The sequence below is a fragment of the Ciconia boyciana genome, chromosome 17, assembly GCF_034638445.1.
Source record: "Ciconia boyciana chromosome 17, ASM3463844v1, whole genome shotgun sequence".
Lineage (NCBI taxonomy): Eukaryota > Metazoa > Chordata > Aves > Ciconiiformes > Ciconiidae > Ciconia > Ciconia boyciana.
In genome coordinates this window covers 4,612,633-4,624,813 of record NC_132950.1, presented here as the reverse complement: position 1 = coordinate 4,624,813, position 12,181 = coordinate 4,612,633, and the positions used below count along the sequence as shown (strand labels likewise).

General features: G+C 45.3%; 1 protein-coding gene across 14 annotated transcripts in view; it reads right to left on the bottom strand.

The window, feature by feature from the left end:
- COL26A1 (collagen type XXVI alpha 1 chain) overlaps positions 1-12,181 on the bottom strand; it is a 200,071-nt gene that overhangs the window by 30,848 nt on the left and 157,042 nt on the right. For all 14 annotated transcript variants that reach the window (XM_072882109.1, XM_072882107.1, XM_072882108.1 and 11 more), the window contains one exon: positions 2,129-2,282. In XM_072882109.1, the coding sequence (XP_072738210.1) occupies positions 2,129-2,282 (154 nt within the window). The remainder of the gene's footprint in view (positions 1-2,128; positions 2,283-12,181) is intronic.

Genomic DNA, 12,181 nt, shown 5'->3' with positions numbered 1-12,181 from the left:
AAGTCTGGCTGACAAGACAGACTCACGTAAAGCTCAGACAACATCACCTGTTTTTTGAAGGTGATCACTAGCTACCTCCTGGATTTACTGCAGGGGTGGAGGGTGCTGATACTGGACCATGGAGTCAGCCTGATGCAAGTGCTACAGGAGATCCATTCTGTTGTGCATCACTGCCTGGGTGAGTGGCATTTGCTGTTCCTTGCTGAGCAAGACAAGATTATCATGTGTACAGAGGCTCTGAGAGGAAAGGACTTTGAGTGGAAGGTAGAGAGTTGTCAGTACTTTTGCTGGATTGACGTTAGTACAATGAAGTGCAGGTGCAGAGATACTGCAACAGCAAAAATAAATTACATGGAGAAGGCAGAATGAGCATATAATGGACACTGGGGGAAACTGCTTTAATTCAGTTCCTGGCAGCCATCACTGTGGTTCTGAAAATACTTTGCAGAACATATTGTTAGCGAACCTCCCTCCATGTTGTGGCATCCTGTCAAATTATAAACATGGACGACATCTGGTCTATGTTGGTTGCTCCAAGTCTGCTGCAGTCATGAAGGGTTGCCATAATAAACTGCTCTGACAAAAAAAAAAAAAAAGGAAAAAAAAAAAGAAGAAAAAAGCAAAGTAGGCCCTACAGAGGATAAAGAACTGAAGAACTGCTCTGGGAGCAAGCAAAGCAACTGACAGACAGGGCTTTGGAAGCAGAGAGCGAGGATCTTGAAGTGAGAATGCCAAGGTCAAGGAAATTCAATGCGTGGGGATCTGTCTAGCCAAGTGGGCTCAGAGGGAGATTTTCTTATAAGTGTATTTTTTTTTCATGCCACAAGAGGGATCATAAAACAGCGCATTGTGTTTATGGTAAGTTTAAAAAATAGAATGTAGAGTGCAACTGATGTTGCTATTCATGGGAAAGTTTTTTGTCCTAATAAAACCAAGAATTACCCCTACCCCAGTCCTCTACCTCCCCACACTGCTACCAGACGGGGAAATGCTGCATTCGGCGCTGAGTAGGTGAGTATGAATTGTCCCCCTGTGATCCTGATGGCTCTCTGGAGTTTCCTCAGGAATGTTTCAACCTATCCAGGCCTCAAAATCCACAGTCTTTGGACTCAAAATACGTACACTGAAACACACAGGCAGGCATAGTGGCCCTACTGAGGTTAACAGAAATCTAACTTTTCAGAGACCAGAATTCAGCTCATTAGATGCTTGTGCCAACAGAAATCGAGGCTAGCGACAGGCTGTTAAGGCTGGCAAAATGGAGCTTAATATGTTAGTTTCTGAGCTTAGTTGCTTTCTTCTAGGAACATGCCTGCCCTGTGCTGGCTTAACTCGAGGAGGGGCAGAGACACGGAGAGAAAAACTGAAAGTCCCTCTCTTTGCGAAGGGGCGATCCTCACTCCTGCACAGGCAGTGGGAAGGGGCCCTGAGGAAATTGCATCCAGCTCCCTGCAGCTAAAAGGATGGTTCAAGGTGGCATTGGAGAGGATTGAATTCATTCCTTGTCTGTGAGTCCACATGGGTGTTGGTGCGCGACCACCTCTGCATTCACAGCTCGGCAGAGAGGAAGAGACACAAGACAACGTTACACCCTTAGACTGAACAGCCCCTGGTTTGAAGGAATCCTGGCTCTAGAGCTACATAATGCTGATTCTGACCCTGAAACAGAGGCTGAAAGCTCTCAAAATGCCTCTCCGCAGGGTGGTTTTCCCACTGAGCACAATCCCATCTTGCAGCGAGTGTTTGCAAGAACCAATGCTATGGTGTCCCTGCTGAGGGTGCAAAGCAAAGTACAGACACGGAGCCACTCATGCCAGCAAGGCTGCCTGCCCCCCGTGCTCATCAGGCAGCACCATGCAGCCTGAGTGCAGCCACTCCCATTGATGGCTCCCTGCTGGATCAAACACACGGCAGCAAACATGCCCACAAAAGAAGAGAGGAATTGTCCATCTGAAAATCTTATCCCTCTTCTCCCTTACAGAGCAGAGGGAAGGAGCTCATTTCCTTCCAACCCCTCTCCCCTGCAGCTTCCAATTCTACAGCAGACCAACACAGCCTCCGTTTTAGATACCCTATAGGAATTGTGTATGTAGGGTGGGCGATTTGGTGAAGAGCAGGTTATGCTTACCAACAGATCCCACTGTTTTCCTCAGGACAGTCCCGGGATTTAGCAGGGGAAAGGCATCTGGTAGCAAATCGTCATACCACGTGGCCGTCGTCCCAGTGATTGGCAGGTTGTTTTCCAACGGCGGGCTTCGCTCTGCAGCCTCGAGCAGAAGGATCTAGACAGGGGACACAGCAAAGGCAAACAAGGTCAGTGGGATGGATTCATACATGGTCTCAATCCTCACGTGCCCTCCTTGGAGAGGGCTTCACTGCTCACAGAGAGACTCAGCTTCACATGGGTTTGTCTCCCTGGTGAGAAACATGAAACCAGGGATCAGAGCTGACGTTAGGGAACACAGCATTTCACTGTGAGATTATGTGTTGAAAACCAGAGTCATCAGGTCAGAAATTACTGAGAGCTGGTACAAGGTGAAGGGCTGTAGGATGCCCAGGGTAGCAAACTGAGATGCCTCAGTAAAAGTCCTGGTTGCAAGTCAACGTACAAATGCTGACCAAATTAAAGAAGATGGAGAAGATGGAACTTTTAAAGAGCTGAAGTGCTTTAATTTTGGAGTGAATGAAATAAGGTAGGCAATTTCCTCAAAGAGCTCTCCTTAGAAGTAATAGGGTATTATTAAAACTCACAACTGTTTCTATACCTTGGAAACACACTACCTTCAAATAAATCCACATCCCAATGTGCGTCCCAATGAGCTATCTGGGCCATTTACAAGATAAGCTCCTTGGCAAAATGACCTTGTTTTCCCATATGATTTAGACTGCTGTTCATCGAGTTGTACTCCCCTGGCCACTGGTGGCCCGTATGAAACTGGAAGTTAGTCTTTAACATGGCTGCAAAAAACCTAAATGCCCACAAGAAGTAGAGGGATGGAGGACCCAGGTGGACTCTGCACACTGACGAACTCCACTACAGTGAAGCCCAGGGGAACATTTATTGCATTTTATAATAAACATTTTTAATTAAAGTTTTCACAAAATTAGGATTTAAAAAAAAATTAAGTTTTCTCTTTTAATCTAAATGCTTCATCCCCCTGCCTTCCCAGCCACTAAGCAAGGGTGGCATAACGGAGTAGTCTACAGATTTATTTTGAAGAAGCCTAACTCTTCAATTACAAAGCCATTGGGAGCACTGACCCAGAGTGCCAAGCCCACGTGCTCTGCTGCAAATGGATTTTACCCCAATTGCTAGACAGAAGCTAAACAGAGGCCAAGGGCAGCACCCACCTTCCCAGCGGGGCAGCCCAAGGGTCGGCAGCCCAAGGGTCGGCAGCCCCTGCATTAGCCATGTCTGGGATGCAGCAGCAACCCTGCTGCTCACCTGGCAGCTGGATCGATCCCTGGCAAAGCTGCCTGCCTACAGTGGACACAGGATGCCCATCGGGCAGGAGCAGGGCTGAGGTTTCCAGAACAAGAGTTTTGATCCGAGCACCCAGCTTCTCCAGCAAAGTCTGCTTTCTAAGCGCAAAGCTTCACAGGAAAATTGTTCGAGGAGTGCAACACTGTGGTTTGTAACAGCACTGTCTCTTCCTGTTTGGAAACCACCTAAGCAAATACTGATTTAGGGATAAGGGAAATAAAAGAGAATACAGCTCAAACTTTCCACTAAATCCCTAGAAGTTTCAGCTTTTACATGCCGTGTTGTCTTTACATAATGAAGTCACACTGCAATTATAAATGAGAGTGACTTGGCTCCGCTTGTTTGTTTTTAACTTGCAATTATTACAAGGTTTATCACTTATTTATTACAAGGCACGGTGAGAGCCAGTATTGCAGCAGCGCCAGAAATGATGAACTTCCTGCAGAATGCACTGGCCTGACAGGGGTGAATCAGAAACTAATTAAACTGGGAGCTAGGTTAAGTGCAAGGGAGCTGAACCTCAGCTGTTGCAAACAAGCAAAATTCTTCCTTTATTGCAAGGATCTTTATTCATGGATCCTGAGTCTCGCTTTCTGAGTAATAAGAAAGCAAAAAGGAATCAGGTCAGAATGCTTTTGTTCAACAGGCTTCTCTGACGCCAGGCAAGGAAGGAATCGGTTCAGTTTGTCTCTTGCACTTCTGTGCTTCTCCCTAATGATTTGTTAGACTTCCAAGGAAATATGCTACCAGTTCAACAAACACTTAAGTATGTGCCTTACCTTAATCGTGCTTAATTCCCATTGACATGGGACTCAAGCGTGCATTGAAGACCTTTTCTGAATCACTTTATACTATTCTATTATCCTCTTACCTCCCCAGCAAAACACCTGGATGTTACCAAAGTGTACTCAGCAACAGAGGCAAAACTAATCCCGGAGGTGGCAAATTTGAGGGGCTACAGCCAGGGCAGGGTTCAGGTGCTCCTGCTGAGAGGAAGGGACCGACAAGGGCTGTCTTGGACAGGATTTTGCCGCAGCCCAGCAGTGCTGTGGGAAGAGGTGATATTAAATCAATAGCAGCAATGGTCAGAGACCAGCAAACTGCAGGGGTCCGGGGCCCTCCCGGGCAGCACGAGCGGCACTAGTACAGCTCTGCCGAAGGTTGCATCTGGAGTGGAACAGCTCCAAATCATTTTTATGGGTGATAATAAAAATGTGTTACCACATAATCAACACAAAACAGTGGCAACGGTATCCTTTTCATTAAAACAACATGTTTTAAATGAGCGCTCTGATAATAAATGCTGTGAAAGATTTAAAGGCATGCACAGGATAATCCACTATGCTCTTTTATAAATTGACTATATATACTTAGCAGTCATTAAGGCTCAAACCATAGTAACAAGTTTATTTTCCCTGGGCACAAAATGACAGAGGTCAGGAATTCTCCAGACTTGAAACTGCTGAGAAATTCTAGTTTTTATGATTAGGACTGAAGAAGTGCCCAAAAGAAATAAAGTAGAAAGAAGAGAGCTCTCACATCCGTGAGATCCACAGAGCCAAACTAAAGAAGGAAAAGCACGAGGGATTTAGTCACATTCAGAATCTCAAACTATACACAGTGTCCTCTCACAAGCTAGCACAGCACAGCACAAACGGGGTCCTTACGCATTATTGCAATAGCACTGGAGCCATTCATCTATTTTCTGTCACGTTCTGTTTTCTTAAGGCTGCCATTGCCGTAGTCAAGGGACTCGAGGAGAATTCCCACTTTCATTAAACAAAAAAAGAAAGTTTCTAGCCCTCTGAGTAAACTGCTGGAAAATGATACCACAGAGGCTCACAGCCAGAAAGCAAATTAGCAAAATGTGCAATGTATTAAAGTCTCAGTATTAAAGTCTTGGTATTTTCCAGTCAATAAGGTTGAGGTAGAGGCAGAGATAACACCAAGTGAAGAAGAACGTGTGGTTTTGATTGGAAATCCTCATTGCAAGCAGTGCCCACCTCTGTTGCTGTTACCACTTTCAATGCAGAAGTTATGCCTCCATGAAGAATGGAGGCAGAAAACATCCTAATGCCACCATATAAACGAAGTATGTCTTGATGCCATGGGCAACGTTAGTCACCCAAGCAACCAGAGCAGGAACAGAGAACTAGCTGAAGGGCAGCGCTTGTGGTTGCTGCCTGTGGTGTCAGGAGAGCAGATCCCTGCAGAAGACGTGAAGGCCTTTCCTCCCCAGTTTGCGCTGCGTTGCACAAGGTGAAGGATGGCCTCAACTCGGCAAAACACTCGGGCTTTTGTCTTTTTGCACATATGGAAGCAAAAAGTCAAATCTGAGCCTAAATGGACACGCTGAACTGGAGCCTCTGGCAACAGAGGTCCCACCGGCATGAGGGCTTGTCTCTGGTTTCCAGACCCCACCTCTCAGACGCAGCTGAACTGGGTCAGAAAGCTGGAAAGAACTGAAATGGGGCCGCGTCTCCTGCCAACACCGCAGCGGGAGACGGGCCCGACGTAGGAGACGGCGTGTGAACACGAAGGGAATGCAGGAGGGATGATGCAGTGCACTGGCCAAGGAGCTCGCAGGCCAGCGCCAGCGGCAGAGGTTATTGCCTGCAAAACTCACCCCTGGGCCTTTTGAGTCCCGCAGAGCCGCCGGGCTCACCTCTGTACAGGATCTGGCGCTTGCTCTTCTCCCGTGGCTCAAAGCCTGGCTCTTCACTGTGGGGCCCGCTCACACGTAGGGCCCTCAGCAGGGACATTAGTGTTATGTGCCTGAAGCTCAGTCCCAGCTTACTCAACCCACCTCCCCCTTTTCTATTTGCCAGCATAAACTTTCTAAACTTCAGACACATACCACATTTCTTGCATCAGATCAAAAGCTCAGGCCAGGGACAATGGAAACGGGAGGAAGGTTTTCATCTTCTTGAGATGTTCAGTGTCAGAGGACTTTTTTTGGCTTGTAGTGGCTTTCAAGAACCCTATTTTGGTTGTTCCCACACATCAAAAGAAGATTTCACAAACACAGCCTCCTCCCATCATCCGTCCTCTGCTCGCATTCCTGATGTCCTGTAACTAGTAGGTGCTAGAAACAAGGAAAGAACAGCCGGGCTTCCAAAGATTTCAAAATTGATACAACAGGGCCCAGAATGCTTTTTCTTTGGATAAAAATCCATAGAAATGCAGAGGGAATCATTTGACATAATCCAGATGGATATTATTAATTAATAAACAGGGGATATTTGGTCTCTTGAAGCACTGGCAGAATTAACTCCCCTCCATCCCTCTCTAAAGAGGAGGGAAAGAAACTGCATGAATCCAGCTCATCAGCTAAAAATTCCAGTGTAAAATAAGATTCCCTTGATCTTGTAAAGACGCAAGCTGATTAATAATGGTAATTGCATAACTTGTTGGACATATCTTTCTTTATAGCAAATTATTTGGCAAATATAAGAGTTTTTTAATCATTCATCAAGACACAGAGCTAAACAGGGAGTTTCACAAAATCTGATGGAGAATGGTATCTCTCTTGTAGCAATATGAAACCTGTGAACGCAAGGCTCCAACGCAGATGCAATTGCTTGGTTTCAAAAGCCAAAAGACATTCAGTAAGTGTCCACTAAAATCTGATGAACTGGGTGCCCAGAGAGAACCTGGGTGACTTCATCCCTATTACATCTTAGAGGCTTTGGCCAAAGGGGACAAGATAATTAGTGCATGGAGGAGTTTTCATTATATTGATAAATTATGTGGGAAGCAATAGCTGATGTCACTGTAGTGACCCAATGTAGACCAAAAGGTAAGGTCTGTGTCATCAGCTATTGCATGGAAGACAGAAATGTGGACTAAAGGCTTCTGCCAATCCACAAGTAGCACAGTTCATGCTCTTTCTGCAAAGGTATTTAGTTTTTTGTACAGTTTTACAGGATTTCCAAAAAAGAGGATGCAAAAAGTGACTGTTTCATCAGCAGGTATCTTCTGGGGGGGAATCAAAGCAGAGAAGACACAAAAGCACAGGCTAGCCTACTAGTTTAGATGAAATGCAGGCAACGTTCAGCAGATCATCAGACCATCAAGGCTTTGCTTGAGAGAGCAGCAGTGAGGGAAGGACTGGCAGTGGTCTTTACTGGGTCACTGCACTCTGAGGCACCTGGGGAGCTTCTCTGATACTGCTACACGTTGGAGATTTACCTCTGCTGCTGTGAGCACATGCAGCCTGCCATCACTGGCACCCCAAAGTGTCAGAGCCAGGGGAAGAAGCTAGATGTGGAAAGGATCCAGCAATCCTTCAATGCCGTGCTAAGAGCTCATTGCAGAGTGAAGTACACAAAGGAGCTCAGAGTGAAATCAGATTCCCCACCATTACGTTAAAACACCTGATAAAAATACATCAGAGCTATAACCTTCCACCTTCAAAATCACATCGTTCTTCTCTGTCCAATTTATTGCTTGTCACCTGCTGGGGATGTAGCAGTGCTACGGACATGGAGCCAGGCCAGCCCGAGATGAACTCGGTCTTGACAAAGTAACATCTGTTCTCAGCAATGAGATCAGCTCTCTGCTTCTCACCAGGTGAGGAGCCCTCAACTCTGGCTGAGAGATTCACATCAGCCAGCTCAAATAGGCCGAGATGCCTTGCATGCTCTCCTCCTCCGCTGGACCCTAAATGAAAAGCTGCAAGAAGAGCGCGGCACAACTGGAAAAGATAAGGGGCTTGGTCCTTTCCTGGCTGGCCTTGGTGCAAGCTGAAAAAAAGGACCCAATGTCATTTTTCTCTTATGCTCATACTTTCCTTACAAAGATCCACTAGAATTTCTGATTGAGAATCAAGTGGCAGTTTGCATGTTTGGGCACGGGATTACCAAAGGAGCTGAGCACTGACATCCCTTAGGCTCCTCACATACCTCCCTTGCTGAAGCCTACTTTTTGTCCACAGAAGTATTTATCTTAAAAAACAAAGGTTGTAAACAACATTCCCAGGTATTAAACACACCAAAAGCAAATCCTAATGCAGACGTAGGATTTGCTTGGCAAATTAAGTTGCATGTCATAGGAAAACAGAATTTTTCAAAGTTATTTTATGAAAATATTAAATCTATTTGACTAAAACCATCAAACTTGTAACTAAAAGACTTTGCAGGAGGGCATGGTGGAGGAGGACGTCTTTAAAGCCTTTTTGTGGTTCTGGCAAGTGATTTACAGCATTTGCCAAACACATGGAACAGTCTTAGGGGACAGATTGCTCCTTCAATCCACCAGTGATAAGAAATAAGATCCAACAATTACTAGACTTGAGAACGAAAGGATTTTAACTGTCATTCCGAAAGACGGAAGCATGCCCAAATGAGAGAAAGGCCAGTACCCAAACTGCCTCAAGTGTCCTAATCATAAGCATGATTATTGCTAATTAGAAAAAAGGCCAATGAGATAGATGCAAAGTTCAGATATGAACATTGACACAAAATTCAGTTTGCCCACCCAGTTTTGGTTCGTGGTTTGGTTCCCTTGTAAAAATCAGTGAGGAAGTTGCATTTTATTCCTAGGGACATTCATTACATTAACTGACCTACAGAAACTCAGTATTAAATTAAAAATTTTACAGGGATTGATTTAAGTTTGTTATTGCTACTAGAAACCAGCTGGTTATTACACAGCTACCTGTGAAATAGCCCAAATACTCCTTAAATTCAATGCATTACTGGAGCTGGAGAAGCAGATTCTGCACAGGGTCATTAGGAAACCTTAGAGATTAGGTAAGCCACCTTCCAGTTCAGAACAGAAAGAAAATAAGTAACTGTTAGTGGCAATCACATACACAACATGGAAAATCCATGAAAGTCCTTGAAATATCAAGGAACCGCTAATGTCCACTCCATAGGACCAGCAGCCTCACAGCCAAGCAACTGGGGTTTCCCTTCCAATCTCTCAGTCAGGTCACAGTACTATGAAACATCTTCTATTTTCCAAGTATTTCTCCACTACAGCAGGAAATTGTTTTATTGTCTATCAGAGAAAGAAAAGACAAACCACATAAAACATCCCAGACAGCTGCCAGTATTTCATGTAGCTGCTTGGAAGAAGGGGGAGATACAGAAACGTTGCATACCATTAAAACTCCAAGTAATGGTGCTTCATAATCAAAAGACACAGGGTAGCGAAGGTGCTATGGGGTAATCTGTTCTGAATAAATGGGGTGATTTCATATAAATAGCAATGTATTGATCAAACTCTGTGCACAGTACAAAGGTTTTCTTTAAAACCTTTCAGAATCTTCTGCGTGGGGAATCACGTTACAAAGGCCATTTTCATCCAAAAAATATGCATGTCATTTATCAATCACACAGTGAATCAATCAGACACTAGATATGTAACGTTATCTCCCTGCATTAAAGCTGTAAGTGAAACACCATGAACTTCTCAAAAGCCGTGTCAGGAGATGAGACTGGGTTATATCAACTCGGATCAAATGCTGCGCTCAAGCTCCAACCAAAAGCTGGGAGTAATACCGCACTGTCCATAGCTCTGTGGTGGAGGTTATTAGAAGAAACTGGGCGAACAAAATGAGCAGAAATTTTTATGCAGCTGCCTGGTTTCCTGCTAGCACTGCCTGCTGCGGGCAGTGGTGCTGCTCTCTCCTGACACTGCAGCTCTCTTGAGCTTCGGTGGTTTGTGGGGGCTCGGTCCTGTGACACAGGAGGGCAGCATCAGGCTCAGGAAATTCAGAAAGGAAGGGCTGTACACTCTTCCCACTAAGAAACTGTGCTGGCCTAAGGAGAAACCTTTCATATGAAATAAAAGCAGGCTTCATTCTGCCCTCCCATCAATGAGGCTCCCCGCAGGGTCAGGGGGTGCTGTAGTGACGTCAAGTAAGATGTCATGGGAGAGAAGTAAGGTTTGGCATGTTGGGGCTTAGGGAGGGGGTAGTTTTCTTCCAGCCTGCACACTTTCTTGTCCTTGACCCCAGGCTCAACACCATCCTCCCTGACGTAGATTCCCATGGCCTGTGGATTTCAAGCTCAACACCATCAATCAAGCTTTCAAATCTCTGGCACCCAAATGGGTCTCGTACCAAGCAAATGGAACTGGCCAACTCCATCCTGGGGAGATGACAAGGTAACTCAAAACAGGGGAGATGAGGATGGAACCTGATTACATCTCCCTTCACCTCCTTTCCTGCAGAAACATCTCCTACAGCCACAAGGACAACCTAGAGCAGCGTTAAGGAAAGCATAAGACACGTGAAGAGTTTGTCCTGCCACATAGTTCAGTCATGTCTCAGAGTCTCTCTCCTCCCCAAGGGCTATATAAGCACCAGTCCCTAATGAGTCATTCTTCATTCCATTTGCTCTGTGTTTATTCTTGCTTCTCACTTTCTGATCCAGCTCTCATATTACAAAAATCAGAGGGTTACTTTTATTACCTCATTTGGACACTGATCTTACAAGCTGGATGAACCAACTCATCCTTATAATAAGAAAGAGGAGACCATTTCTGGTTACATCCCCATTTTTTAGGGGAACGGCTATAAAGGCCTACAGAAGAGCAATGGGGAAAGAAGAAACCACAGTCTTGTAGCCTCTTCTTCCACAACTGAGTTTAAGTTTCCTTAACTTGCCCTTCACAGCGACTGGAGGACAAACATGCATTTTACATATTCTCACACATAACCAAGAAAGGCTCTTGGCTCCTTGTCCTGTTGCAGAGGTGTGAGGAAGAGATTTGTTTTTCACTTGTCCCTAACCTACTCTATTAAAGCAAAACTTCTCACCCAGCACCGATCTGCCCAGGTCCACAGTGCCTTCAGAGGTAGCTTTCCACACATTTGCTCTCACCCTTGGACCTTGCCGTATTCATAACAACTCTACACAGACTCCACATGCCTCAAAGCCCTTACAGCAGGTGCCAAAGGCCTGACCTGCTTGAAGCTGGCTGGCTACGCTGAAGTGGCTCATCTTACCCGTTGCCATTCTCTGAGCTCACCATGGTCATGCTGGGCTGAAATTCAAAAGAGCAAAAGCAGCAAAGTTCCTCAACTTCAGCTGTGTCCAGAAGGAGCAGGACTGTGGCAGGAAAATCCGTCTCTGCTCATAGGAAGGATGGACTTCCACATCTGCCTTTGCAGAACAAGACAGCAAAAATCAGCAGGGGATCAGTCTCCAGCACTGGTAAGGGATGTGTGTGCCCATCCTGTTACTCCTGTCTTCCTTCGAACAGCTTCAGGCTGTTGTTGTGGTGAAATGAGACATTACAAGAAGACGGTTTGGACAGCTGAGAGACAACTTCGCATCCAGATCATCCAGCAAAATAGGGACCTTTCTCCAAAATCCAGAGCAGGAATACAGACAATACTAAACAAATTAAAGCGCCTTTTTAATGGTGCTAGCTATTATTGAATAGCTGAGGACAACAACTGAGGACATGACATTGCTACATAGATCGAACTGAACTTAAATTAACCTTGAAAAAAGGGTGAATCAGCATATTTCTCTTGCGAACAGCACCAGCATTTGTGTAATGTTGCTTCACTCTCCAGTTAGTAGCTACAGTCAATGTTTGCACAGCACCCACAGCTTTTCAAACAAAGTGGAAGTCAAAAGATTGATAATGACATTGCTGGGCTGTGCTGCAGAAGGCACCCTTGCAGAGACACAGTCTTTAGTACTTTACAATAGAAAGAAATAACTCATTTCCCTCTGT